Here is a 27,647-nt window from a genome sequence, read left to right on the forward strand (position 1 = left end):
ATATAAAACAGACCTGTAAAAAGACTGGTCATTTATAAAAGTTAAATACTATTTTCACATTAGAATATTTGCTGTCTCAAAGAGATGAACCGTAAGTAAATGAAAATCAAATTATCACTTATGCAAAAGCTTTATCTGGAATGTAATTTTGACCAACAAGCAGTTAAGAAAGTTAGAGACTGTAATTAAACTACTCAAAAGCTACGTGTGGCCAACTTTTATAACAAAAGAGATATAAATCATTCATTATCATGAAAAGCTTCAACCTCCTGACTCCTACAAATGGAGTAGATGACTGGAGTTTCAAAGAAAATGAGGTTAGCTTGCTTTATTTTTTTTTTTACAGATGTCAACTGCAACACTAGGCACTAGGAAAAACTGTTACTTGGATTCTTTAGCAAAGTTTTTACCAAATTTGCAATAAGTGGCAGTGTAAAATTCTCAAGTCTTTTTAAAGCTAACAAATTAAAGGCACACAGTATTAACAGGTGTTCATATAACAGGAAACGAGCAAAGAGGTAAACTTCTTAACAGTGTAATAAGTTATATATGCAAGACATCTGGTACGAGAGTAACCAGAGTTGTAATTCAGCCCTTAGTTATCATCTAGTTCCTGTAAGACTATATTAGCTTGAGAACTGGACGGTCAAAGCTTTGCCCTGAAATTTAGTAAGATTGACTCAGTCAACTGAGGAGTTACTGGAATGACAAAAATTAGTTCCAGGAATTTGAAAAAGTTCACATGGACTCGATGGAAAGATAAATGAATGGATTTGCTGTATAAGGATTTTGTCTTTTTCATACTAAATGCTTCCAGGGAGTAGTTTTCAAAATTGAGAAGACATCAAGTCAAAAAGTCTGAGAAGTAAGTGACAGTACACAATTTCTGCATATAAATGGCTAGTATGCGTCATAAGGATGCATTTGTAGCTCAGAAAAAGTTAGCGTCAGCTTCCAAATTATGTTTGTAGATAGTTATAAATCCAGAACTGAACTATTTTAGTTACAGAAATATTAGTCACAAGAGTGCAAAAGGAGTCCCTGCAGAGGAGTATTCCCTTTTAACAGGTACAAATAAGGAAACACCTGCAAAGATTTGTTACTTCAAGGAGACAGACCTGCTATTCTTTGCACAAACTTTGCACAAGAGAGATACTGCAGGAGACAGATGTAAATACAGTGCATTTTTTTAGATGTAAGTATTCATGTCTGGTTCCAGTATTATCAGGATGGTACATAAATACTTATTACAGAGGTTTTCTTAATGGAAGAAGCCCAGTTTCTCACGCAGCCATTCTTCAGTTAGGTCTTCTGTATTTCTTATTTCAAATACCTAAACAAAATTGCATTGCGTAAATTCTTGAGGTGATGGTACTTGAAAGGGATAAGCATACAGTGCAATCAATACCTTTCCACACAGCTTGTTTGAGCTGTAATAAACCAGTAATCAACCTCGAGTTTTCATATGCTTTCTCAAAAGGATCGGTTAATATTCTAAAGAAACACCAGTGGAAAATAAACAAGACTAAGCAGCAAGGAATATTACTAACTTGAACAAGAATTCTGTAATTCCTATTTCTAGACTTCGTTCTTCTTTAAGAATATGTGAGAACAGCACATGTACGACATTTTAAAGTTACTCTGAAATGGCACCACCTCATTTGCATTATCTCAGCGAGAAGATTGTCTATTTGAATACAAATGAATTTAACCTCTAGGCTGAATTAAGGTCAGGAAGCTTGCTCAGCCCAAGACACAGTTATTCCTTCTTTGAACTGAAATAAATCCATAGTATCCAGTAGCATACTGTTTTCCCTGGAAGAAACAAGCTGGGATACCTCAGAAGAGAAAACTTGCAAAAAAAAAAACCACCACAAAAAAACACCAACCCAAAGCTTTGCGGAAGTCTTAAACAAACCTTTAACATAGCCTCGAAGCAGAAAGCAAGAACAAAGACACCAATATATTCTTTACATTCCATAAGGGCAAGTAACTGTGAGGTTTTGGGGGTTGGTTTTTGTTTTTGTTTCTTTAATACCCTTGAAGAGAGGCTAAGTTAATTCTGTATTGCTAACTGGAGTCTTTGAGATGCCCACAAGTGGATCATCTTTTCAGAAGGGTCAGGTATGTAAATTTTACAAATGCACAGGCCTTCAAATGTCTTCTTCTGGGCAATGAAAACAAGAAAAACATTTTAACTGGAGAGTGCTGTTACTATTCTGACAACACTGAAAATAAAGCTGTGTCAGCACTAAATCAGTTATCTGCCCTTCTAATGGTGTGGAGTACATGGCTGCAAAAAGCACGCTCAGGCCAAGAGAATGGATGGGATTTTGTAAGAGTCACAAAACAAGCTTCTCGGTGAACCTGCCGTTTGGAATGAACTTCCTATTTATTTTCATCATTTTAATCTTCTTCAGGAAACAATTCAAGTTTTGTATCTTTGCTTCCTCATTTCCCATCTCTGCTGCAGTGGGCTCTGGACACTGCTACTTGTATTCAGACAGTGATCCACTCCTATCAACTGATATTGATTTTTTTTTTTTTTATGTAAAAGGAGGAAACCCCCAAATTCAGTGTTATAAGAACAGAACAGCTTAACAGAAGCCAAGCTAACATGCAAGCCACTGAAAATATAAGAGGACTCAGTTGAGTCACGTGCAGAAGTCACACCAGGAGGAAGTCACAGCATGAACTGAAATGAAACATGGCTCAGTGAGTGGCAAGAATAAAGCACATTTGAAGAGCAAGCAAGCAACCAGAACTGGAAACAGGCTGTCCTCCAGCTTCCAAAGGAAGATGATCACGGACCTCTATATCCACTCCTAGGCTTCCGTTCAAAAGCCTTTCAGACTGAATTTCTCCCACTTGACAGGTGATAGCAACTCCAATACAGCTAGCCCCCAGGCTTTCACCTTCTTCTCATCAACTCTTCCTTCTCACTCACTGAAAACTGCCTTCCTCCTCAAGGAATTCCTCCTTCCTATCAAAGATGGTAGAGTTCTCAGGCCACTAAGATGCAGTTTCAACAGACTTAAAAAATTTCTTGGGGCTGTACTGCTTGCTTCCACCATCTTATCTTCTGCTTCCCTCCGATTTACTCCTGTCAACTTGACACCTAATTCAAAACAGAGGGGTCCTTTCTTACGAGTTACAGCTAGAAGCGGTAGAAGTCCACAGTTCTCTTATTGCCCCGGTATACATTTTTACTGGGATGTTAAAGTACTCAGTCAGGATAAGGAAGACGAAAAGGGAACAGTGCTGCTGGGGAATGGTGAAGTCATTTCACATTGTATAAAACACCTGAAGCGACCACTGCCTGTATTTAGCTTCACTGGTTGACACTAAAATTTTAAGAAATCTAGGTGCCAATTAAGCAGAGATTTCAAAGATCTCCAAAATGACAATTAGGTGGCATTTTTTAAAAAAATATATTTATATATACCTAGACCTAGAGAATGCAGTGATTTCTTCTGGTCTCAGTACTGGAAGAAGCAAACACAGGAACATTTAGAATTGTCCAGCACTTGGCACATATGTTACTTATTCTGAAGGCTATGTTCTGCAAGCGTACAACCCCATAAACTAGGCAGCCAAACTAGTCTGCACCACACCATACTAAGACTTCAGTCTATTCTTCCCATCAATAAATTGATTCCCCAAAGTAAAGACGTCCATCCTACTGATGGATATTTTGGAGAACACTGTTCTTCCTGTGCCCTAAAACTCCAGAAATCTGCACACATACCCCTCTCTCCAGTCTTCCTAAAACAAAGTCTGTTCACTGTAATTACAAAGCCTCATAACACCCTTCTTGCAATAGGTACAAGCAAGACACAAACCAGCTTCTGCAACCTGCATTTAAGGGGGAGACAGTTATTTCAACTAGTCATTTATACCTTAGTGAGTTCAGCTGTCTGTACAAGCTTATTCTTGCTTCCAGCATACATCATCTGCTGTTCAGGCTTACATCCTGTAGTTGTGTGGAAAAAAAAAAGGTTTTGTTTAGTTATTTTGACTGCAACACTTCAAAAATATATATATTTTTTCTTTAAAGAATCCAAACTGAAAGCTGAAGTCTCCATTCAGAAAAGTGACCTATTTCTTTATATCTATATAATATATAGATACTATCATCCTTGCTCTTACTTTCATATCTAGTACTTGAAAAGCATTTCCAGAAGCAATAGTTGTGCAGGTTGAACTGGTGGTCTCAACACGCACCTGTATTTCTTCTTAGAGCTAACATCAGATATTGCTGCAGTCAGATCTGAATCACAACAGCCAGAGCAGCAGTACCTCCTGCCACTACAGTAATGTGCTGATTACTCCACATTCAATTCTTTGCCCTCTTGCTATTTCTGGAAGATTCCCGTGTCTTTGCTAGTTACACTTCCACAGATCTTAATAGCATATGCCTTTGAGCTGGAGTCAAACTGAGAACAAATCAAGTCAGTTTGAATATGTTGTTCTTTCTCCTAATCTCTCCCCAAATCCCCCAACTGAATTGGTAGTTCAAAATGACTTCCCCCCGCCCCCCCCAAACACCGAGCAACTTCAGTCACAGTGGAAGTTAACTGCTGCTTAGACTCCCAACTAATGGCTCATTGCTTCTGACTCCAGTACCAGTCTAACCACTAACTTATGTTTGCAGAAAATTTTTTGAAACAGAAAACCTCAAGACAGAAAAAAGGCTTTTCTTTAGAAGTTTATTGTTTAGAAGTTTCTAGATATGAGTGTACTTTCAAATTTTGCTGCCCATAAAGAACATTGTCTAAGCTCTCTTTTCCTATGAAGTGCTACAAGTCTGCCAGCTTTGCTATTTTGAGGTCTCCCAGGAAGTTTCTTGCTGCTGTTCTAACTCTCAAAATATCTGTCCTTCTGCAGAGAAGTAACTCCCACAGCATTCATACAAAGATTCTCAGGTAACTACAGCAGAACATGCTCACTAGTTGCTAACCTCTTTTACCTACCTAGTTATTCTAGTTCTGAGCGATGAACAGTAAAACAATGCAATCAGTTTATCTCCTTCAAGAGGATAACAAGGGTAATCCAGTAATACCAGCAAGCTGCTCTGTTACAATCCAGAACACAGATGGAAGCCACAGGAGCAATTCAGCTCTGTAAGCCCAATCAAGTCACAGGTTCTTTGGCTTCTATTAAAATTACACAGTCCCCTGCGCAGGTATGTTTATGTTGAGGGCTGCTGTGACACAAGCAGAGGAAGCTACTGCTCTGTATAAACTTGGGACGATCTAAGCTTACAGTCTCTTTCTCCTAGAACATAGTCTGTTCACTCAGTACTTTCATCTGCCCCGATCTGGGTTACGGAGCCCTCTTTTCCTCCTTTTCACCCGTAGTTGTGACAGCCCTTTAGACCTTCACATGCCAGCACTGTTTGGAGGCATCCTCTGTTGCTGCCCATCGCATACAGGCCCCCTGGAAAACCCTCCTCTCTAATCCCATACTAACCCTTTTACAGGGTCCTCTTCCTTTCGTGGGTTCCCATGCCCTTCTGAGAAGGAGAGGAATTTCTTCCCACCTGGTCCCTACCATCCGAATAGGAAGATGGACAGATGGAAACAGAAACCCTCAGGAACAGAGTGGGTATCTTCCAGCCCTCTCCTCACTCATTTCCTGAGCCCTGTCTGGTCATATTTTGAGGACTCCCCGAGATTTGAGAAGAGGGTGACAGGAAACACATTAGGTTAAACCTACACGAATAAATGCAGAGTGCTCCAGGCTTTCCTGAGCACACCGCTGAGAACACAGTGGGCAGGCACATTTAGAAAGAAACAGCTTTTGGCCAGCTGTGCAGGAAACTAATGCTTCTGTTCAGCCTTCAGAAATGGAAAAGAGAATCTCTTCTACCATATTTCCTAAGTGCCCTAAATGTAAACCCCGGAGGCAGTGAAAACCTCTAGCAACTAGGGAGATCTGGGCAGATGGAAGTGTCTACACTTGTCATGAGCTGACGGCGAGGATGGAGCTAATACACTAGAGATTCCTCTCCGCCAAAGAAGTCGCCAGATAATGCCATAGCTTTATAGTGCCTTGCTTCCAGCAGTGGCATAAGCAAATCTAGCCTTAAGCATCTGAACCGCTATTCAAGCATTAAGCACTCATTTTACCTTCCATAGCAAAGAACATTCCCATATTTACAGCACATAGTAGCTACCGTTCACAATGTTCACTCACCAACTGGACTGGAGAAGATAAAGCACAACGGATAAGAAACTCTTCCATCATCATGCTGATACTTGTAACTATACACAATAAATGTTTTTCCTGAGGTTAAAGAAACTAAGAAACCAACGATTTTATTAGGATATAATCCTCAGTTATCAGAGCTTGATGCAGGCACAAGTCAGTCTTGCATTCTAGAAGATGTTTTAAATTTGGTAAGTAGTCTCACTGTTCTCCTGTTTTCACTTCCATATTTGACCTTCAGAACTGACCCCGCCTGTCTTTACCAACCTCTACCACAGCTGGGTGCGAGGGCTGTCTCCGTATTGCTGTTTCACATTAGAGAGCTAAAAATCACCCTTCCATCGCAAATATTCCTCTCCCAGCTTTGTAAAAAGACCTCCCACACCCACCGATGTCTTTCCGGCTTAATGAAAGCCAAATTCTGTCCTTGCAGACTAAGCGCTTCATTGTTTCAGGTGTTTTGCTGAATTTGAACTCAAGTTTTAGCTAGGACTCCTGCTTGATAGCCTCCTACTGCACTATGGTCATGAAAGGAAAGATATAGAATGGCACGTGGAATAGTGCCAGCCGGCTTTTGGGGATAATGGAGGCAGGTATTTTCTTCATTTATAACTTAAGTACCCCTTTTATTTCATCTAGTTAAAGAATAACTTACTTGTCCCTCTTCTTTTCCTTTTTTTAAATACAGGGATTCTTCCCTAGATCGCATGCCTACAGCACTCCCAGAATCAGTAACTGCAGCAAAACAGCAAGGGCCACATACTGACAAAGTACCAAAACAGACCCTAAGTTACACAGGCAGTTTTCTATATTTAGAAGTAGCCACATACAAAACTGGTACATTTTACTCACTTCTTTACATTAACAGCAGCGTGGCTTCGCTTTACTTCCCCAACCATTATATAGTCTAAAAGGAAATAAAATCTCGGGAAAGGCTTAAATGCGTCAGTCATTGTTTCAACAAGTGGGACAACTGTTCAGCGCCTCATGAGAGCTGATCCCTAGGTTACCTCACAAATAAAATATCGGTAAAGCTGTGCTACAGGCAAGTATTGGCCTAAAAAGGTGAAGTCCAACTTTGAACATTTTGAACAGCTTCCAGGAGTGAGTAAGAGCAAATGCCAGCAGCACAAGAAGGATATCGAGGTTGTCTCTCAGGCAGCTCGTCTTTTAGCTCATCGGGAGAAATACCCTGGTAACATTAAACACAAGCAACATTTGAACAAATGATCTCGCACTTGGAGGTATACTACGAAGGCTAAAGCAGAATAAAGGAACAGTGAAACAGCTGTAAGTTAGATGTACATCTACGGTTGAGCTGATAACCATCTCTCACACAAATTACTAGAGCAGTTTAGGAAAACTTGTGTGCTAATAGATTCCTATGACTAAACACAGAATTAATGCTAGCATGAATAATCATCCCTATTTTAGGCATAATGAGTTTAGAAAACATTTTTGGCTCTAGTTGGATATGCTGGCAGCTACCATGCTTTTCTAACTCTAGTGCTAAACAGAAGTAAGCAAGCACACACCAAAAAGTATCTGTTAAAATCAGCTACATAAATGGTGCTTTTGAAAAATGCAGTCCTTCCTCCTTGAGCAAGGAAAAAAGAGTTCCCATTCTATTTAAATGTTACATTAACTTCTACTTTCTAGGGAATAAGAGCTACGGTTAATGCTCAAATCCCTGGGAAGGATTTAATTTTGCCCTATGTACCATTAAGAAACACTACACGCTGGGCTGACCTTATTATGCCACCTATCAAATTTAGAGTCTGCAGAGGATTAGCAATCCTAGCTTCTAATTGATGGCAGATCAGCTCAGAGTCAAATATGCAGATCTACCTGGAAACACAGCAGAAATCTCTTCAAAAAGCCAGCAGGTGCCAAAGATGCTTTTTACATAGTTGTATCATAACGGCTTTAAAATAACTTTCTTGTGCAATTAATTAGTCAACTCAATTGCTTCTGCATAGTTCCACTATTAATAGTGCTGTGCTTTACATGCAGAGTGACCATGCATTTAAATAAGCTCATGACCCAAATTAGATTAAGAGTTTGATAACAATTTGAAACTAAGGCAGTACCTTAGAGACAACAATACATTGCAGGCTGAAGATACTCTTATTTACAATTCATTTAACAAACCTCATGCTCCTCATCCAGTACCACCAACTGCTTATCCTTGTCGATTTTCACTATAAATCAAAATAAAACATAGGTCAATGGTTTTTTCAATCGATTTATACAATGCATGCATGCAGCTTTTTAACATTTCCCCACAAGTGTGTTCCTTGTGTTTCCATGCTGCTTCTTCAGTCTATCCCACGACTTCACAAAATCACTGAAGTCAAGAGAAGTGGACAGTCTAAGTGCTGTTCATTGCAACACACTCTTCTCAAATTTCAAAGACAGAAATGTCAAACTCCCCTACTTAAAGGCTACAACATTCACAAACTCAAAATGACTGTGCCTTGACATTTTTCACTATGATTTTACAACCAGTGGTAGACTCTGAGCCACAATAAAGTATAAATACTCTACTAAGAGCAGATGAAATCTTGTATCATAAGAACAGTGTTGCTTTACTGTTAAAATTACAGGCAGAACTGGAAGTACTAAAGTTCATAGAAGAAACGGCCTCTTGGCTCACATTTACCTGTTACAGCAGCAGCATTACATGGGAAGGAAAAGAGGAGACAGGATTTGCTGCAAGACCTTGCAATTTTTTGTCAGACATGGTTTTTTAACTTACTTATAATGGCAGCATTGTTGGTTTCTTTACGAAACCGGAATTTTCTCAGTTTCTCCACCAGGTCTTCAGCAACATCACAAACCACCAGAGATTCACTCTACAAAAGGGAAATGGCAGAGGAGAGGGAAAGATAAATCTTTCTAGTAAACCAGAAAAAAATCCCCACGTCACACATATGTGCGCCTAAACCCTACTAACATGCAATTGCGTGCAACTTGTCCAAAGTTTCAGAACATACACATAAACCAGAAAAACCATAGATGAAAGCGGTTTTTAAAAACACAAAAACAGAACACTTATCTGTTTTAATATTCCTCCTCAAAGCCACACAGTTAACTAGAAATATTTTATTAGCTATTCCTGAAGCGGAATTATTCTCATAGCTCTTAGAATTTTACAGCTCATTTGCCAAAACAAGTCCTGAAATAAGGAAGCCCCTTAGAGTGGCAGCAAACTGTCTACAGTAATTTAAGCATTTCATATAATAGGAGCTACTATTAGTATTTCAGAAGAATGCAGACAGTAATCAAGGGCCACTGCTTACTTTTACCCACAAAAATATTAACTGAACTTTTGAGATTTACACACAGAAAGCATTTATGACATTTTAATCAAAAAGCATGCATACTTCTCGCCCGTGTGCTTATATGTCTCTAACTCTGAGTTTTCAGAAGAAATGTCCAGATAACATATTAGTCATCACACTGAAGATGGGGAAGGAAATGACTATTTCACAAGCAACCATGCAGGTTATCTTCCACTACACATGCAATTTTTAAACTGTACCAAGCCAACCACTGCTATTTCCTGAGCAACATTTGATACACACATCCACTATCACCACAGTTAAGAGATGCATGCCAGCTAGACAAAGAAAAGTTATTTAACATCTCCAGCTTATGCATATTATTGTATTTGTAAATTCTTAAGGCATCAAGGCTCCTGTGCCAAAACAACTGTTATTTAGAGACTTCTTTAAAAAAATTGCTCAAATAAAAAAAATAGTTGCAAGATTACCTATCACAAGCTCTCCTAAAGAGCCATTTCATTGAGACAAATCACTGCTTACAAATCAGAAGAAAGGTGCTATTTAAACTGAGTTCTGTCTCTTCATGTTCAACGCTGGCTTGTTTGTGAGATTTTCCTGAAAAAGCAGAGCAGTGTCTCTCCTTCCCCACTTCCAACATCCCCTTGCAAATATCCTATGTTTGTTGTTACTCCTAAAAAGACTTCCACCTTGACCAAATTCTGGCACAAAGGCTTGTGCCTCTGCTTCCTTTTCACAGCTGGAGAGGAAATCACACTCTGCTGTGACAGGACAGGTCAGGCACCGTGTGTGCAGCCTTCGTTATTTTGCTTGTTTCCCTTAAACTTTAAAGATTGCTCCTGGCTCACTCTGATCCACAAATGTCGTTGATACCTACTCTCAGTATTTCAGGAGGTCTCTGTTTAAAAAAAAAAAAAAGCAGAATTCAGGGCTGCATTTCAAAGTTGAAGTTATACTCTGTATCAAATGCTCTTTTCTGAAGGAAGTATTTCTTCCAGACCTCTGGGCTCCGCAGTTTCCTAACACCTTCCAGCAGACACTGCAGGATAAGCAGTGCTCTTGTTCATACCTGTGCAGCCACACAAATAGAAATCCTTACAAGAAGCTGAAGGCTGTGCTGCGAAACACATGGCGACATCAGATTCAGACCATCTATCGGGGCTAAGCTGGCTCGCCAGTGCTTGGCTTAATAAAAACTTAATAAAGTCAAGAGACAGGAGGGCTGCACAGACAGCGGGCACACCTGCCAAGGAGCGCAGCGGGGGGTGTTGCAGTCGGTTAACCTCAGCCACCATTCATACCGGCATTCTACTTCAAGATTTTTCAGAAAGCGATTTAGCCCCGTGCCGAACCGCTGCTGGCAGGGCAGGTCACGACTTCCTTTTTAAACAGCTGTTTCTTCACTCTCCTCCCCCCCCCGCAGGCTGCCAGCGCCCAGCAAGAAAAACAACCGAGGAGGTCCTTTGCCCGGCGGGGCAGCAGGTGAGGACGGCAGGACCCGGGCAGGGCCGGAGGAGCTTCTCACGGCGGCACCTCCCCGGGGGAGCACCCCGCAGAGTGCCGGGCAGCGGCTCGCCCTGAGGAGAACGGCGCTCGCCCCTCCGAAGCCACCTGCTCTCCCCTCAGAACTTCCTCCCCTCCCCGCCGGGCCCGGCCGCCCGGGGACACCGGCCTCCCGCCGCCCCTCCCGCCTCAGCAAGGGACCCCCCGCGCCCGCGGAGGCGGCTGGATCCCCCCCCGTGCCCGCGGCGGCGGCTCGGCCGGGCTCCCCCCGTCCCGTCCCGTCCCGTCCCGTCCCGTCCCTCCCCTCAGGCGGCGCGGGCTCCTCTCACCATCTTGCGCGCGCGCAACCGCCCAACCGCCGCCGCTCGCGCGCCAACAACGGAAGCCGCCGCCGCCGCGCCGCCGTCTCCTCCCTCCCCGGGCTGCGCACCCCACTGCGCCTGCGCGGCGGAGACCCCGCCCCTCAGCCCCCTCCCCTCTGACCAATCAGCACCCGCTGCCCCGGCCGGGCGGGCAGCGTCACCCGCCTACGGGTAGCGGGAAGGTTCAAGATCCACGTGCCGCCCCGGCTTCGCACCCCCGCCGTGCCCCGCCCCGTTGCCATGGCGCCGAGGCCCCGCCCCCCCCTGCGGCGTCATGGCGACGGGGTGGGGCCGCGTGCCGGCGGCGGGAAGGTGTTTCCTCAGGCTGGGTCTTGTCAGCCGCGGGGCTGCCCCGGGGCCGGGGCCGGGCTCGGAATCGGGGGGTCCTGTTTCTGAGCGGTTCACGTGCCCTAAGGGTGATAAGCGCTGACGATTGAAACCCCGACCCGCAGAGGATCCTCCCCGTGCCGAGGCCGGGACGGGGTATCGGCCTGCGGGCAGGGTCAGGAGCAGGCCCGGGGAGGGCGACCGCGGTTAGACGAGGCCATTGAGGCGTGTTAGTAACTCTACATCCTTTACTAAAACACCAGAGAATACACGCAGAAAAATGACTCTTAAAAAAGCCTCAGCTGGGATGTCTGTCTCATTAAACATGAGAAAATTCAAGCATGAGACAGAAACAAGACTTAGTAGGCTCTGCTGCTCGTGGCACTCCTTGTTTATACAAGTTGAGCGTAATTCTGGAAGTAAACCAGGATTTGGAGCTCACGAATACAAGCAGCGAGTGCGAGGCAGACACTTCTCTTCCATAACAGGCTGTTGGTGGAGGTCTGCCTCGGTGCTGGAGGAAATATCTGCCCTTTTTCGTACTGCTGGGAATTCAAGCTGCCGTAACAGAAAAGAAAATCCCTTCTTGGCGATCCCGTGACAGTGAGAATTAAGAATATCATCACTTCGCTGGCTCAAAAAGAATGAAAGTATAGACGAAGACTTCGCATCTCAGATACGACCTCTTGCGAATTGTATTAATGACTTAAGTGCCGGATCTATAGGATAAAATTGCAGATTTTTGATGTTAAGTAGACACCATGCAAGTGCAGGATTGCCGAGCAGCTGTTGAAGCGTCACCTAATCTCTGTACGCTCCTAAGCACAGCTATTTCCTCGTGCGGTGTTGTGTAGGTAGGTTGGTTATTCGTTTCAGGATGCAAAATATATTTTTTAGGGCTCTATTTAGCAGTAGCGGTCGTGGGAGGCATTTGGCAGCATCCCATCTTTACGCGAGGTCAGATTTCCAAGCGCCGGGGTTGCCGCAGCTGAGGCACGGGGGTGTTTGAAGGCGGGTTGTGCCGGATGGGCACATAACGCTTTTTTTATTATTTAACTGCTTTGTGCAAATCCAGGCGGCTGGGGAGCCCGCGGGCCGTCGCTAGGCAACGCGGCCCCGCCCCCGGCCCCGCCCCCGTGACACGCCCACCTCCGGGCAAGCTGAGGGCAATGGCTTCACTCAGCTGCCGCGCATGCGCCGGGCCCTGGCACCGGCGGCGTCTGCGGTGAGGCCTGGCTGTCCCCCGCCGTGGGGCGGCGTGGCTCGGCCCCATGGCCGCCGTGTTTCTCGTCACGCTTTACGAGTACTCGCCGCTCTTCTACATCACCGTGGTGTTCGTTTGCTTCCTCGTCACTAGCGGCCTGGTGCTGGGCTGGTGAGTGCGGCGGGGCGGCCGGCGCCGGCTGTGGGGGCAGCGTGTGGGGTCAACACCGTCCCTGTGGGGCTGGCGCTGCCCGTGGAGGCCGGTCTGGGGAGGTGGGCCTCGGCTGCGGAGGTCTGGTGGTGTAACGACGGGGGTAATGGGAGCTGGCACCCCTTGGGGAATGAGCTCCGGGGTGTGCGGTGGCCCTAGGGTGGGACAGCGCCGGGGCTGGCAGTGGGAATGGGTGTGTTGGGCCTGGCAGCGGTCGGGGAAGTGGGGTCGTGTTGAAGAAGGGAGGGTGAGGAGGGCTAGTACTGACAGTAGAGGAAGAGGGGCTGCTCCAGCAGAAGAAGGGGAGGATGAAAGCTGTGGAGAAAAGAGAGTGGCCGGGAGAGGACCTGACCCTGAGTGAGGGGGTGGGGGTCAGGGAGGGCTGCTCCAAGGGAAAAGTTTGGCACTGTTGGAGATGGACATCTCAAATCTTGGTGGTAGATAAAATGGGCAGATGTTGAGTAAGGTGCCTGGCATTAGGCTGGGTAGCAGCTAAATCTGCCAGGCTTTAAGGCAGAGTTGTTACTGAGGTGTGAGACTACCCAGGACCGCTGATGGCGCACCAGCCCGTTCCACTGCTGAAGCTCAGAGGAGAAGGGGATGTTTGAGGTGAACCGAAGAGGGTGCTGGGACTGGGAGAAGCCTTAAAGAGCTGACCTGCTAAAGTGTCTAGAGGGGTGATGAGTGGAATACCTCTCCTGCTCATGTTTGAGAGGGTTCAGCAAAGATGTCACTTTTTTCAGACACAGGTCCCTGAATGTCTGTCCATAGCACTGTTCTGTTTGTTTTCCTGCCAACTCAGGAGTGTCCGTAAATGTAAATACTGATACTTGCCAAGTAGAGAGTGTTAATTGGCAATCAAAATATTTTGTGTAGGAATTGGGGATACACCACACTTCTGGAGAGAATAAAATAGAGTTATCGCGTTTCCTCCCATTGGCTTAATGTTAATATCTGTAGTGCTGTGCTTCGGTGTTTTCCTTCGTCCCTCTTTGAACTACAGATGTTTTAGCTGTAGCTCTTTGTTCTCTTGGCAGCTTATAAATACTCTGCCTGGCTTTTCCTTTAGTGCAGAGTCTTTGCCTTGTTTGCATCACTTTGTTAGCTGCCACTGGCTCAAACGTACGCTGTCTATTGCTTTCGGTGTGAATGAAGCTCTCTTTTGATCTTTCAGATATGCCTTGTGGGAAGTTTTTGTTCTGGTTTTGCATTGCCTCCCCTAGTGCTGGGTAGGTGGTAGTGAAGGCAAGACTGGCCGCCTTGTTATCTTTCTGCTGGATGAAGCTCCACCTCATTATTTACTTGGAGAGAGAGGTGGTAGAAATCCTTTTCATAATTTTCTCTGTCCCACCGCACACTGACGGTATTATATTGCCATCCACTTCTCTCCGCTTTTCCTTTTTCGCTTCATCAGTTCTTTAAAAATATTATCTTTACCAAAAAATGAGACTGAATCATGATTCAAATAAATCTCCTGCATGTATATCCCAAACCAGCAATCCTTTGTCAACTTAATCATTTTTTATCTGCTTATAATAAATGCTTTGCAATCCCCTGGTGTAAAATGTCTGAAATAGGTCTGCCAGAAGATCCTTAAATTTGCACACGTGCCCATTGATGCTTTTTGGGCTACAGGCCGTGCAGAGGATTGTGTTTTTATTTTAGGATCAGAGATTCTAGGTGCACCTGCACTAGATATTATTGTAGTTTATGTACATACATACAAACTGTCTTCGAACTGCTTTGTTAAGGAACTGTTGGTCAAGCAGAAGCAGTAGCCAGGAGCTCAGCACATACAAGTGAGTACGTGGCCAGCTGCTCAGAGATATTTGCTGCTACCTTTGAACTCTGCCGTACCATGGCCGTATGACCAAGAGCCTCCAAGCAACTTCAGTGTGTCTGCAGCTGCAGTTACAGTTTAAGTGCTCTTGAACTTACTCATGATAACAACTTGATCCTTTGTTTGCTACACAGAGTACTATAAATGCATACGGTGTCATAGGAATACATAATACTTGATATATTGCTGTAACGACATTTTGTTTCCCCCATCATTTTCGGCATCAATTGTCAGCTTGTTTTATGGATGTGTTCATGATGGTGTCAGTCAGCCTGAAAAACACCAACTGCTTAGGAATGTTAATGTTTTCCTTTGCAAAATCATGCACTGATTTGATGAGCGTCTGTTTTTATGGCCAGCCCTGGATTCCTGTGGCTCTGCTCAGAGTCGAAGTAGGTTACTGCACAGGTAGCTTTCTAGAGCCAGCCCATTAGATGCTCCGGGCATAGGAATGAAGTGGAATTTAGATTAGCTGAATATGGTCCTGTGCATCGTCTTTTTAGCTACAGATGAATGCTCATATTAGGAGGAGCTGTAGGCTCAGCACCTGTTTGAGGTCCGGACTGCTCTTTGGACAAATTAACTCATGAACGGGAACTCCTGCCTTTTCTAAACTAGCATTGTTCTGAAGAAATTAATTTTCCCCTGTACCAGCTAATGATCTGGCTGATAGAATGTTAGATCATAAAATAAAAACTATATCTTTATTCATCCTTCATACACTGAATCCTACCTTAACATTTACATCAGCACTGTACCTTATTGTTGAACAGAAAGGCCTTTCTGCCTTCGGCTGCTGCTAAAACTGCGCTAGGGGCTGCTTTTCATGGTTTTTGCTTTTGACCAGCGAAGAAAGTTTCCAAAGAACAGGGTTTTACTTTGGAATCAGCCAGAAGATATAAAGCAGGAGTCATCTTTATGTGTGTCTGGAGAGATTAGCTCCATTGAGTTCTGGATGTGGAATAAGAGAAACAGCTGCTGCACCTGGTTTCTTCGTGAGTAAGACGTTTAACTGGTGTGCTTCAGTACAGCCCCAGTGCAGTCAGCGTGGCTGTGTTGGCTTGCGTCGGACAGAGGTTTGACCCTCCATGTGCACAAACTTAAGTATGGCTGAGCGCCCTGTATTATGTCATTGGAGAAATGCAAATGTTTCCATCAAACTCTAGCAAACCAAAGGAATTTATCAAAGATGGAGTAGTGCGTATAGAGCATTTTCCCCCAGTTTAATCTCTTTCCTCTTTGGTGTATCTGTGACGCTCAGGCACGCAAGACATTAAATGGTAAAGGCAAATATTTGTTAGACTGCCAGGAACAGGTTGTTGCTATTAAGAATGGCTTTGAGAATTTTTTTCTGAAGTAGTTTCCTCAACTTGAAAATCACTTTTGACTGATGTTTTCCCCTGTTAGTCTTACAAAGGGCGCCCCTCCAACACAAATCAATAGAAAGGAGCCCAATGTCAGTAAAAGCTCTGCTTTTCTTCTTCTTTTGACACACAGGAGTTGCAAAAGATTTTAAACCCAGGAAAAAGTAGCAGTTAAGCCACAAAATTGTCTGTTTGGCTCAGAGCTGTATGGTACATGAAATGACTTCAGCAGTTTTCAAACTGATTACATTGAAGTTGGTAGTGCCCTTTTCAGCTTGAGTTATTGATACGAGACCCATCTTACTGTAACAGCTGCTATTTCGGTATGCTAAATGGAAACAATTGATGCAGGGAAGAGCCGATGCTTCGTGCCATTCAGAGTTTTCCAGCATCCAATATGCTGATGACTGCACGAACCAAAATTCCAAGCCATTAAACAGGCCATCACTTCAGTGGTACAGGTGGCAGTGACAAAAGCACACATTCAGGAAAGTACAGCCTGAGCTAATTAATAACTGTTTTCTAAAATGCATTAACAAAAGCCTCCCACAGCCTCCCCCTGTTGCCTTACTAATGAGACAAGACTGGATTAATGCAGGTAAGAAAATCTCTTCAGTCTCTGAAGTAGTCTTCTGATTGCATATCTGGGACAGGTTCTCTAATCAGCTTTTGGTTCTTGAAAGTTATTGCTATCACCTTAAAAAGTGAATTATTTTTAGCCAAGTGTAAAAGGAAGTCTGTTGTGCAGGTTGTTCTGTAGATCCTGATCTTCTGTAGTGGTTCTTTTAAAAGCCCCGGGCAGTATGGAAATCTTGGGGTTTTTAAATGATGTCAGAAATCATCCCAAAATATTCTTCCTTGCTTTCTTTGATTTTTATTTTGATTCATAGAGTGTTTAAACTTTTAAAACTTTGCTTCGCTATCCTTTTAGGGTCAGAATATCACTTGTGCTAGCGTGCTAGTTTTGGCTTTGAAGGGGTCTTAGAGCCTCAGCTTTGATTCAGAGTCTTGACTATTTTGCACTTGCTTTCTGGCTCAAAGCAGAGGCTTTACAGCCCCTGATTTAATATCAGCATATTATTGTAATTGAGGTTTACATGGGAAATCGGGATCTTATTCTCCCATAAAAACACCTTGCTGGCTGTAGTTACAGCTAGAAATATCTTAGGGCTGAATGATTTACTCTAAGGTCTTCCTTTTGAGCACCCAGTCCATTAAGGCTCTTCCATCTTTGCAAGCAGCGATTTTTTTTGGCCCTGTGGCGGGATGTGCAGAATGTCAATTGGCAGAAAGCTCTGGCTAACTGTTTACCACTAGAGGGCATTGACCATTCTCGTTAATTTTATTCTCTTTCTGGAAACGTTGCAGGAGTAAAGTATTACCCCTTTATAGATTTTCTGTATCACTGCGAAGACTCCTACCTTCTGCCACAAAAAGCTGGAGTCAGATTGTCAGGCGATATTATGCATGCATCCTAGCAGATATTCTGCAAAGCCAAGCGAGCTCTGTTTGTTGTGCTGCTTGCTATTTAAAGCTGAAGAAAAATTCAAATGTGTCAACACTAACACTTAACCCACTTGTTCTTCTTGTTTCATGTCTCATAGGTTTGGGTTGGGTGTTCCTGTTATTCTGAGAAACTCAGAAGAAACAGAATCCAGCACAAGAGTTTTGAAAAAGCGGATGAGACAAGTGAAGAATCCTTTTGGGTTAGAAATCCCGCATCCTGCTACAGCTTCAGTAACAAGTCAGTGGATTTCTGATGTGCTTGATTTTTGTCAGTTTGGGTTCCTGAACTTAGTACTGTGTTTTCTTGCTCTCTTGCTTTTCCTTTATCAAAATTCCTCAGAAACGTGCTTCCTCTCATCATTACAACAGAAATAATTTTTACACAGTTTATAAATGTGGTGCTTTTAAAAGTGAAATGTTTGGGTATTTAAGTACAGTTTAATTCTTATTAATGAAACACTTCCTGCTATAACAGATTTTTAAGTAACAAAAACATTTGCAGATTACCAGCTACCGTGGGCGTTTTTGTAAACTTTATAGAATTGTAGAATTCTATAGAATTCATTAGAGAATATATGCCGCCCACTTAAATCTAAGACCAGATCTCCAGCGGTGTTTGGAAGTGCGCTACTTTTAATAAATAAATAAAAATCTCCCTCTTTTTCTATCTGTGCTTCAGTGGAAACTGAATATTTATTTGGATCAGAGTTTAAGTAGTTCCTAACATCCTTGAAATCACCCACGTAGGAAGTGAAATTCATGCCTTTCTGCATCATTGGGGAGTAGTAAGCAAGGCTGAGCATCTTCCACCAAGAGAGATGTGGAGACTTCCTATGAATAAGAAAAGGGCTGCAGCAGTTTTACTCCTCCCCCAACATTAAAAAACCAAACAAAACAACAAACCCAACAACTTAGTCTTCAGGTAACTTGGATTTTTCAGGAGGTTTGAGCATTTGAATTTGGTGGGACTTTTCGAGAGTTCTGCTCCTGTTTGTGCAGTAAGTGTTTAGAAGTTAATAGGTTGGGTATGTGATATTTAGAAAAGAAATGGAGTGCATAGATCCTCTTTTTATCCTCCCTCTGCATGATCAAGAGGGCCTTATTCTTTGAGACCAGAGAGGGTGTTGTAGGCCAGTGATCCAATTAATACCATTATCTAAAGAGGGAATGGACTTTGGGCTAGGGGTCTGCCAGTAAGTGTGTAAAATGTTACCAGAAGTTAAAATTTACCCTTCATAAAATGCACGTGCTACTTTTGTTAGCTTAATCAGCCATTTTATCTCCTCACGCCCACTTCCTCATCTCCATGGACTTTCATAAGCACTAAACCTAGTCTAAATTCTTAGAAGATTAGATAATAATGATAAATATCTGGGACGCTGAAGTTGTTTTCTGCCTGTTGCCCTTTAAGAACCTACACTTAGCAGTTCCAGAATTCCTGCAGGTGGGTGAGTTAATGAAATCCTTATCTTCTTTCTACAAGAGGGTATAACGCTGACACCTGATTGTCTGGAAGACTGTATTCTTACATGCTACTGGGGCTGCAGCGTTCAAAAACTCCACGAAGCGTTGCAGAAACATGTCTACTGCTTCAGGATAAAGACTCCTCAGGCGTTAGAGGATGCTCTGTACAGCGAATACCTCTATCGACAGCAGTACTTGTATCCTTTTTTAAATTGTTTTGACAAAATATGCTAATTTGTTGGCGCAGGGAGTGTTGAGACTTGTGAACACTCAGCAGTTCTTGGCACGATATATTTATGAACAAATATGATGAAAAATATTCGTTATGCAAACGTCACATTTGTCTACAATTGCAGCGACACTGATTGTTTTCCTTGACACATATAAAGCATTAAAAAAAACGACAAGGAAGAAAAATATTGTCAGTTACCAGAAGATGCTCAAGTTGTCGATTTTGGCCCAGTGCCTAGAAATCGCTATCCATTGATAGCTCTGTTGACGTTAGCTGATGAAGAAGACAGAGAAATATATGATATTGTAAGTAATATAAGAATATATTTTAGGGTCACTGTATTTAAGGCCTGAATGTTTCAGGAGACAGGCTTGAATAAAACAGCTTCCTTTCCCTGTCCCCCAGAATTTGGTCCCTAACTTTAGCACTGATGGCTCAGGGGAGCATGGCAGGAGAGCAAGGATAATTGTTATATAAAAATTATGTATGCCATTCAAAAGATGCCTGTGATTTTCACAAAGCTCCTATCTGCAGCGGTCTCTGTGGTAAGCCCTGTGGTCAGATGAGCTAGGGTTGTGGTAGGTTAGTAAGCTATTACTCTGTTTTTTTTCTGATCACATCAACCTGCGGTGGAGCTCTTGCGCTGATACGATCTTTTGGATTGCTGTTGGCAAGGTAGGAGGATTTTTTTTTTTTTTTTTTTTTAGTGTCTGGCACAGATATTTGAGCTGATTGCTGACTTGACTGTTAGGAATACAGAAATTACCTTCTGCAACAGGCCCGAGGCTATGTAATGCAGTACGTCACGTCTCACAGTAGCCAGCTCCAGGTCATTTACAGGAAGGTGTGAAGGTCTTGCAGTAGACTGATAGGAGATACTCTGCTCCCCAAAAAGCTCTCCTCCTAATCTCTTACAGTTAAAGCAGCTTCAGCCTTGGCACATGCAGTTCAATATCCCTTCTAAACTCTAAATTGACTAATTCTTTTTGGAACGATTTGGGACACACTTTTCTTTACCCATCTTTCATTTGGTTGATAATCTGATAGCACTAACTGCTTGAACAATAATCCAAGTGAACTCGGAAGCAAATTGCCTGAATCCACTGAACGCTTTTCCATACATTCAGTTGGAAATTGTTTGTGATCACACCAGTGCCCAAGAAATCTGTTCCCTTTCCGAGTGATGCCTGCCCTTGGCTTCTTGTCACTTGACCTTAGGACTGCCTTCTTCCCTCCTCTCCCTACTCGAGATTTCCCACCCCCCACCCCCCCAGCTGGTTCCCAGATAAGGATATCTATATATGTTTAGAGCTCAGATTAGTTTAATATAAAGAGACTGTAAATTTCATATTTCAAAGTGTTTGACGTTAGCATGGACATGAATTTGTAACACCTCTCTCTTGTTCCTTAACACAGAAGAAAGGGATGGAAGGAGAGCGGGGGAGGTATTTTTCCTCTGGTTTTGGAGAAAAAGAACACCACTGGAATCTGTTAATATGGTCAAAGGAGTAACTCTGCCTGAACTCCTTGCCAGACAAATGTCAGAATTGCATCTGTTGTTGTTGAAACAAACTTGTAAAATATAAATATAGTGTGGAAAGGGATCTTTGCCACTGTGGCCAGTATGGTATTACCGCATTATTCTCACATCAGTGCATCAAGCTCCATCTTGAATAATTTTTGTGTGTGCATCCATCACTACAGATGGTGTTCCAGTATCTCTTTTCTAGGGGGGTCTAAGTTTCATCCTAACTGTATTTGTGGCCAGATCATACCTGCTTGGTTTTGTGTCATAATTTTCCTCTAGCTCCAGAAATTTAGCGTGACCATATATAAGAGTTACAGAAATTATTTGAAGGCTGGCAGGGCTAAAGTGGAAGAAGGCTTAGATCTCAGGCCTGTGTATAAAACAGAAGACTGAGAAGTAACTTGATTATGGTGTACGAGTATTCACAAAGAGAGAAAATACCTGGTGCTCAAGGGGAAGGGGTTCTATAATCAAACAGCATAGCACTTCTGCTAGAACATAGTATCCCTGCATATGTTTCTGTACTATAGAACAGCAGAACAGAGGAGGCAATAGCTTGAAGATCGAGATGCTTGCGTTAGGAACTGGTCCCACTCGCAGTTAAAAGGTTGCCTAGGTGTCCGAACAAATGATGAATTGAGGACATGCGTCATCATTGAGAAGGCACTTATGGTGGGATGACGTAATACAAATACGCTGAGAACTGTTAACTTTTAAACTCTCATTATCAAAACACAAAATCTGGTATTTTAATGGAGATTTAATGGCTTTCAGGTTCCAAAACAAAGCTAATAGCGGTGTGGGATGTTTTTTGGTTGGTTTTTTTTTTGAGGCATTGTGATTTAGAAAAAAAGACCTTATTGCCAAAGAAGAGTAAATTCAGTTAGTATAAATACATATGTATAGATGCATATATATTTAAACTCTGCATGTAATTAGCCATGTAGTGGATTTTGAAGTGCAAGTCTGAGTTGCCTTTTAATTTTTTTTTTTTTAAACAAAACAGCTTTCTTCTATATTTCATTTCTCTTTTGACAGCTTCTGGGAACTACAATAATATTGAATTTCACTTTCTTTTTTTCCTGCTTTTTAGAGGCTATTACGTAATTTGGGCAGGGTGAGCAGTATTAGGCACAGCAGGCAAGCTTGGATTGCTTTTGTTTTCAGAAAAGTGACTCTAAAGTCAGCCCATGGGGTCCTTTCATAATCCAGTGAAATGTGGCTTTTGCCTACTCGGTTTACAAGCCAATCAGCGACACTGCTAAACGCTTTTTGGACTCTCAAAACTGCGGTCCGTGTTTGTGAGGGAAGTGGGAGAAAGTAGAGAAGACCTTGCCTTTTACATGTTCCCCTGTAACTGGGCGCTCAGACTTCAGCTGACAGGGTTGTTCCTTGTGTTGAAGACAGCCCGGGATGCGGCTGCAGAAGTTGGACGGGACTTAAGTGCGCGCGCTCGCTTGGGGCTCGGTTGCTGTCGGAAGCTCCTTGCAGTTTGTCAGCTTCTCTCCCACCTAGGAGGAGCTCATCATGAATTAGCGGAGTGGAAAGAGGAGCTGCTACTTCTAGTCAAAATCATTATGCAGGTAGCCTGTCCGAGGCAGATCCGTGACTGTGTAAGCAAGCCCTACCTCAGCTGCACAAGCGCTTCCCTTCAGGAGGACTGCATGTGCTTAGGTGCCTTTTCAGTTTGGGGCCTAATTCCTTTAGGTGAGAGCAGGCAGAGCAGGTCTCCGCTGTAAACTGGCCATAGAAGGAGCCCATGGAGAACCAGGGCAGAAAGCTGAAGCGCCACAAAGTGCCATCTTGTGCCGCCTCCTGGTTTTGCCTTGCCCAGAGTATTTTTTTTTTGATCTGTGCTTGAAGTCACCATTGTCAAAGTCCTGATTGTCTAAGGAAATAAGCAGGTCAGAGGTTGTAACAAAGTATGCAATCTTTCAAGCAAACTGTTCTATATGAATGATATAAGGAAAAGGAAAGTTATTAAACATAGCTTTTTTTTGTTTTTGTTGTAGATTTCAATGGTGGCTGTAATTCACATTCCTGATGAGAGCTACAGACTTTCCTGCAGAATATTGTATCAGTATCTACTTCTAGCTCAAGGTCAATACCATGATCTGAAGGTAAGCCACATACTGAGTCTTGTTTCATTTGGGCGACAGTGTTAAGTTTAATTGTGTAGGCTTTCAGGGGCCTCAATTCGTACAAGACTTTTATTGTCATGCGAAGAACTGGATAAGAGCTTAAATTATTTTACCAGTTACATAGTTCCAGCCAAAGTTACTGTACAGAAATATCTTGTATGAAAATCTTCAAGATTTCCTGGAGAAATTACTTGATTCTAGTCTAGAGGTCTAGGTCCTGTCCACTTATTAAAGCAGTAGGAAGACATTAACTGGCTGTCGAATGCTTCCTCTCTAGAGAACATTTGTTACCACCTTGCTAGTCTCTCAAACCAGCACTTTCTCCTATACTGCCCTTCAATTGGGGAAGCCTCAGAAGAAACATTTTTTTAAATTTCTTTTTACCGCAGTACATGCACAAAGGTTAGAAATCTGCCTAGCACGTACCATTATAAGTTAAACCAATGTTCTTGTTATTCCATTCCAGTTTCCCTCATCTATGCATGTTGTGGGACCATCTTTGTCCTGTGCCTGTCAGGCAGTTGATGATGTGATTCTATTTTCTGTTACTGTGATGATACAAATAGCATATGATACTGATAAGCTAGAAATTGGGCCAAATGAATTCTATCGGCTCGATTAGCATTCATTCAGAAATAGATTTGTCCAAAGAAATGTTTGTCCTGGCCATTTTTTCCTGACTTAGTTGATCCAGGTAGCCTTCCCTGTTCCTCTTAAGCTTTCTTTTCATGTATGGTTACCATTGTAAAAACACTGCTTAAACCGAAGAGGAATAACTGCAGGTGCATGTTGTGTAATTGTGTAGCGTGCTCTCTGTGGGCAACTTTGGCTGCATGGTAGCTTACTGGCTTGTTAAGAGATCATGTCCAGAAGAATTTGTGCTTCATATAAAATAAGACAAAAAGGAGTAGGGGATTGTAGTATGAGCAAGAGCGGAAGGGCTTGAGTGAAGTAGATTTGACAGTTTGGTGGGTATATTTTTGGTAGGAACGGAGAGGAGCATCCTTCTAGGCGTAGAGAATGATAGACCAGAAACAGAAACCTGAGCTGTTCAAAACCTGGGTGGTTCTCTTAAAGTTCACGCATGTACATTGATTTGATTCAGCTAAGATTCGATGACTTATCCTTAATATTTTCCCAGTGTTCTATGTAATTTTATGCTTCTGAAATACATTCAGCTGAAGGCCAGGCAACTGTCAGGACTCGCGCAGAGAGTGAGCCTGGCACTATTTGACCCAGTGGAAACCAGTGACTCGTGACGCAGTGGAACTTGCATCGCATGTGTTTGTTCAGGTATCGGGGGAGAATTTGTTGACTTCTAAATGTTTGTGTACATGTGTATTTTAGCAGCTCTTCATGTCTGCAAATAGTACTGCACCGTCTTTGAGCGATACGTCCCCTGGTGAGAGCAGCACTGACAGAAGCTTGCTAGAAAAGGCCGGACTGGCTGAAGATGAAGCAGAATTGCATGAAGAAAACAGTAAAGACTGTGTTGTTTGCCAAAATGGCACAGTGAACTGGGTACTCCTACCCTGCAGGCACGCGTGCTTGTGTGACGGCTGCATTAAGTATTTTCAGCAGTGTCCAATGTGTAGGCAGTTTGTTCAAGAATCTTTTCCACTTTGCAGTAAAAAGGAGCAAGATGAAGATGAATCAACCCATATCTTGCAAGATGTTCTTCCTGGAAGAGTTTTTTAATGGGGAAAAAAAAAAAAAGAACTGGGTTGTATGCACCAAGATTAAATGTCAAAACCAGACTGTTTATGGGAGAATATGTAGCATTAACTCGTATGGTTTTGCGTTTTATTGTTAGGTAATTTTCAGCTTCCTTATTTTTCGTCGCTCCATATGCTCGCAGGAACACTACACTTATCCATGCAATGTGGACAGAAGAAGTGCGTGGGATGTCTTTGAAGGATGTGAATTTATTTATAACTTCTTACTAGTTTTTCATGGAGTACTATTGGAGGCTATTTTGATTACTAAATTTAGTATATCTACTAAAAAAAGAATAAAACTTGCAAGTGAAGTTGCACACAGCTCATTCTATATTTATTATGTTTAAAATACTAGAGCAATATATTATTTTAACTCAGTATAACTTAGAAACCTAGCACTTTACAGAATGTTTCAAATGAAGGAAAGTAAATATTCTTCATTGTTAAACCCGTATATATTTATTTTGTAGCCGAAGGACCGGACTGTGGCAGGAGCTGGGAGTTGAAGGCATTCTGCATACTATTTCTGGCTGTTTTGAAAGATTTTTGTGTGTGTGTGCGCATGTATGTGTGAGGGACCTTAGCCAAAACCCGTTGGAATGAGCGGAAAGATTTTTGTTGATTATTGTTGGCTTGAACTAAACGTTGCTGACACTTTCAAGCCTGAGCTTCTGCTATGTCATCTTGAGACATAGACTTTCAGTCTTGTTAGTAATGGCTGTGAGAACTTGTTCTCCATGCAAATGTTAGTTAATTAGTCCATAGAGTGGTTGCTTGGGCAGTTTTGTCATGCTATTCTTACACAAGTAGCCCGCTTTGGGGAATTTCCAACTCTTTTTACTTGCATTGTCAGCTTGGATGCAAAGTTAACCATTTACCTTTTATCAATAGTCCCAGGGAATTTACTTGCTCTAATAAAGGAGCTAAAGAATAGCAGAAAATTATTTCTTTTTCCCTCCAGTGGTGTATTGTCAAAAGCAATAAAAATGGCTGTTGAGAAGAGAAATTGTTGGTTTGCTTCTTGAGAGAGCGCTGAATTCTCCTAAAGACAGACGGGCTGGGTTTCACATCTGCTCATAGAAGACAAAAATATAAACGCTCGTTAGAACCTGTAGAAAATGGGGAGTCGCTGCTTTCTGTCCTCCCTCTTGTTCCCTTGCAGCTTTGCCCCACATCCAATTCCAGGACAGCTGCTCAGCCTCGGGGAGAGAAAGCCGTGCTCCAGGCTGTCCAGCTGCACTCCTGCAGCTCCTGTAAGGGTGCTGCCGGTACAGGGTACGCACAAAACGGGGAAGGACGCTTCCCCTACTCAAAGGTATTCCAACTTCATCTTTCCATCACTCAGGGGTTTTTTGTTTTGCCATGACCCTGCTTCCAAACTCCTCTGAGGAAAAGATTTAGGTGGTGGTGGTGGTGGAAAGAGTAATGCTTAGTTGTAACGACAGACAGAGGTGGGGAATTGATGCGTGTAGCCGCAGATTTCCAGGCGGTGATCAGCAGGCTGTTTGTAGGACAATTTATCCGGTCTACATAAAGTGACCTTCCTTGCCAGGGACAACTTGGGAATAAACTGCTGGCCAAATCAGCCTTTTGTTTGCACTGTATATCAAAGAGGAATTAAATACCGAGGTGTCCGTGGGGACTGATCGGTGCTTGCGGAGACCTTTGGAAGACGGATGGTTCTGTGCGGACACCATCATGGCAAAGAATGGTGTGTATGCTGCGGTTCAGGAGGCCGAGGACAGCGAGAGGAGAGCAGAGGAGGATGCCATAGCAAAAGGAATGAGTGCTGGTGGCAGCAAGGCCAGACCTCGGACAAGAACACAGCGCAGATGTGGAGCGACAACGGTGTGATGCAACTCAAGCAGACCCAGAGCTGCCTGGATTGAGCGAGAGCATAAAGACTGTGAATATCGTACAGTGTCTTCACCGCTCGGGATGAATCACAGAGGCTTGGTGAGGACTTGTCCTCTATGTCACTAGAGGCAGCCCTCACCGGACCACTTCGACACGTGTGTCTTGGTGCTAGTGAGAATGTGAACGTGCAAGAATGAGTGGGTGAAATCGATCTTAAAAATAAAAATCACCTTCCCTTTCTTGTCCTGCCATTAAAGGAGCAGCTAACGTGATGATGGTGGGAATAATGATTCGTCAGACTTCCTATCCACGTGGCGCTGTTGTGAAATGGAGAGCTGGTGTAAATTGTTCTAGGCCTCTGTGGGCTCTCAGAAAAATTAGTGTCGAGACCAAAGAGCCTGAGCCATGACGATAGCTGTTTCCATAAAAACAGCTGATAGTACCAGCATGTGGGATAGCGGCTGTGCGGATCGTTATTCCAGAGGAGCGGGGTTAACGCTACGCTGGTTCCAACCTGGAGCTGGGCGCTGCTTGATAGTTAGCAGGGACTTGGGTTGTCCACGTAGATGATCAAAGAGGTGGTGTTTACTGCTTGACCACAGTGGTCCCCGACATTAAATCAATTAATTAAAATTTCCCAACAAGACAGTGTGATCCAAGCTCGTGGTCTTGTTTAATCTCCAAGTGAAATGGTATTCAAGCAAACCCCACGGAGAATTGCCTGCTCCGTCTCATCCTTCAACCAATCGATGCCAGTATTAAATAATAATGGCAAGCAGGATGTAGCCGTGCTGAACTGCCAGGCCGTGTGTTTACCATTAAGCCTGGCCCAGCTTTTCATTTGTTTCATGTTCTTTTAATAGTGTTTTCCAGAGA

General features: G+C 43.1%; 2 protein-coding genes across 5 annotated transcripts; one reads left to right on the forward strand and one right to left on the reverse strand.

Moving 5' to 3' along the window:
- Positions 1 to 233: 233 nt before the first annotated feature.
- On the reverse strand, positions 234 to 11,439 carry GMFB (glia maturation factor beta). 2 transcript variants are annotated; one of them, XM_082318147.1, is made up of 8 exons: positions 11,348 to 11,439; positions 10,393 to 10,413; positions 8,969 to 9,065; positions 8,362 to 8,411; positions 7,351 to 7,402; positions 6,199 to 6,279; positions 3,900 to 3,973; positions 234 to 1,333 (listed from the first exon to the last, which is right to left on the reverse strand). In XM_082318147.1, exons 1-8 carry the CDS (start codon positions 11,348 to 11,350, stop codon positions 1,262 to 1,264), a joined length of 450 nt encoding a protein of 149 aa, XP_082174273.1. In that variant the 5' UTR covers positions 11,351 to 11,439; the 3' UTR covers positions 234 to 1,261. The 2 variants fall into 2 exon arrangements, with proteins under 2 accessions (XP_082174273.1, XP_082174274.1); XM_082318148.1 differs by lacking the exon at positions 10,393 to 10,413.
- A 1,469-nt stretch (positions 11,440 to 12,908) lies between these two features.
- CGRRF1 (cell growth regulator with ring finger domain 1) lies at positions 12,909 to 25,693 on the forward strand. Of its 3 annotated transcripts, none has more exons than XM_082318931.1 (6): positions 12,909 to 13,082; positions 17,930 to 18,069; positions 19,315 to 19,492; positions 19,685 to 19,832; positions 23,068 to 23,175; positions 24,544 to 25,693. In XM_082318931.1, the coding sequence occupies exons 1-6, from the start codon at positions 12,979 to 12,981 to the stop codon at positions 24,892 to 24,894; spliced, it is 1,029 nt and encodes a 342-aa protein (XP_082175057.1). In that variant the 5' UTR covers positions 12,909 to 12,978; the 3' UTR covers positions 24,895 to 25,693. The 3 variants fall into 3 exon arrangements, with proteins under 3 accessions (XP_082175057.1, XP_082175058.1, XP_082175059.1); XM_082318932.1 differs by having other exon boundaries at positions 24,547 to 25,693; XM_082318933.1 differs by lacking the exon at positions 12,909 to 13,082 and adding an exon at positions 16,886 to 16,923.
- The last annotated feature ends 1,954 nt before the right edge of the window (positions 25,694 to 27,647 follow it).

Source organism: Platalea leucorodia (genome assembly GCF_965183815.1).
Source record: "Platalea leucorodia genome assembly, chromosome: 7".
Taxonomy (NCBI): Eukaryota; Metazoa; Chordata; class Aves; order Pelecaniformes; family Threskiornithidae; genus Platalea; species Platalea leucorodia.

Excerpts from the sequence above, each read along its gene's own strand:
- CGRRF1 (XM_082318931.1), top strand. The coding sequence starts at position 12,979 with ATGGCCGCCGTGTTTCTCGTCACGCTTTACGAGTACTCGCCGCTCTTC. Across the intron at positions 19,493-19,684 it reads CTCTATCGACAGCAGTACTT|CATTAAAAAAAACGACAAGG; the intron begins GTATCCTTTTTT and ends ACACATATAAAG. Across the intron at positions 19,833-23,067 it reads ACAGAGAAATATATGATATT|ATTTCAATGGTGGCTGTAAT; the intron begins GTAAGTAATATA and ends TTTTTGTTGTAG.
- GMFB (XM_082318147.1), bottom strand. Across the intron at positions 9,066-10,392 it reads GACCTCCTGAAATACTGAGA|AGTGAATCTCTGGTGGTTTG; the intron begins GTAGGTATCAAC and ends TCCCTTTTGTAG. Across the intron at positions 1,334-3,899 it reads AGACAGCTGAACTCACTAAG|GTATTTGAAATAAGAAATAC; the intron begins GTATAAATGACT and ends AATTTTGTTTAG.